Below are 1,250 nucleotides of genomic sequence, written 5' to 3'. Positions count from 1 at the left end.
GAAGAGCTGATGTTTTGTGTACTGTCCCTGGCATTGGTAAGGAAGACATTAATGCACTAATTAGGCAGACGAAGAACTAAAGTCTTTATTTTCTGAATGACCGATCACTTTCTCATAAACTTGCCAGCAAGCAATAATATATGAGCTTTTGACATTGAAGTAAACTAACATTTTTAAAAATGCATTTTACGGACCAGCCAGGGCAACGTTTTACAAGAATCTTGGATAAAAGAGCATTGCGCAAAATAACTATCTTGCAACATAGTAAGAAGCTATATTGAAATATTTGTCTTATCCGTTTCTGATTAACATTTGTCGGCAAAATTATTCTCAAAAGTGAATTCACTGAACAGATAGCCAAGATAAACACTTTCACACAGCCACCCCAAGCTCTAGAAATCTTGGGCTACTGGAGCTTCTTAGTTTCCCTCACACAGCTCAAATGTTTTGATGTTTATCAGTTGTGTGCTTAGTTACCTGGCCTTTAAATGAAAGTGAGGCTGGTGTTGACTTTGTTATGATACAGACCTCCCTTCTTTTCTTATGTTAATGATGTTGTTGTCATGCTAATTAGTAAGAATTTACACAAGAAAAGCAGTGAGGTTTCTATCATAACAAGCTCAACACCAGCCCCACTTTCATTTAAAGGCCAGGTAACTAAGCACACAACGGTAAAGAGGTCTGTTTGCATCGCTGTTTTCAAAGAACTATCTCAATGCAAATTAATTTGTGACGTCAACCCCGTATCAAACCCATTCTCCTTCATGGCACGGTTATGGATCAAAGTATGATCACTTTTCCCGTCTTTGAAAGCCAATAAAAAAGTGAAATTTCAATCAAAAGGTTTCGATTTCGGAGAATAAGTAAAGTGGAAAAGTGTGTCGAGGCGATAGGCACTTTAAGCACTGAGGCAGTTGTAGTTATGAAATAAGTTCATTTATCAGCAACTCTTGCTAGAGTTACCAGTGCCTGAGCAGCTGCATGGTCCTTCCATGGCTGTATATCAGCAGTACCAGATGAAACACCTAAGAAAGAAAGGGTTCGTTTTTTGAGAGATCGTTTTTCTAACGCCCTAAGCCCTGGGCTATGAAAGGGTTCGTTTTATGCTCTTAACTATTATGCAAGTATCATTGGCTTTCCAGGGGGTTTGGGAGGGGTATTAGTGGACCTTGGAATACCAAGGGGCATTGTACATGTTTGGTAACGAACGCGGAAACTCCCGGGATACACCCGCGGGATAATCATAGCAA

General features: G+C 39.6%; 1 protein-coding gene across 1 annotated transcript in view; it reads right to left on the bottom strand.

Moving 5' to 3' along the window:
- Window positions 1–808: 808 nt before the first annotated feature.
- LOC138030728 (doublesex- and mab-3-related transcription factor dmd-5-like) overlaps window positions 809–1,250 on the bottom strand; it is a 3,207-nt gene continuing 2,765 nt past the window's right edge. The window contains exon 3 of the mRNA XM_068878609.1: window positions 809–1,025. Coding sequence (XP_068734710.1) covers window positions 934–1,025 — 92 coding nt within the window. The 3' untranslated portion in view covers window positions 809–933. The remainder of the gene's footprint in view (window positions 1,026–1,250) is intronic.

The sequence above is a fragment of the Montipora capricornis genome, chromosome 2 (genome assembly GCF_036669925.1).
Source record: "Montipora capricornis isolate CH-2021 chromosome 2, ASM3666992v2, whole genome shotgun sequence".
Classification (NCBI taxonomy): domain Eukaryota; kingdom Metazoa; phylum Cnidaria; class Anthozoa; order Scleractinia; family Acroporidae; genus Montipora; species Montipora capricornis.
This window is presented reverse-complemented; position numbering and strand designations above follow the sequence as displayed.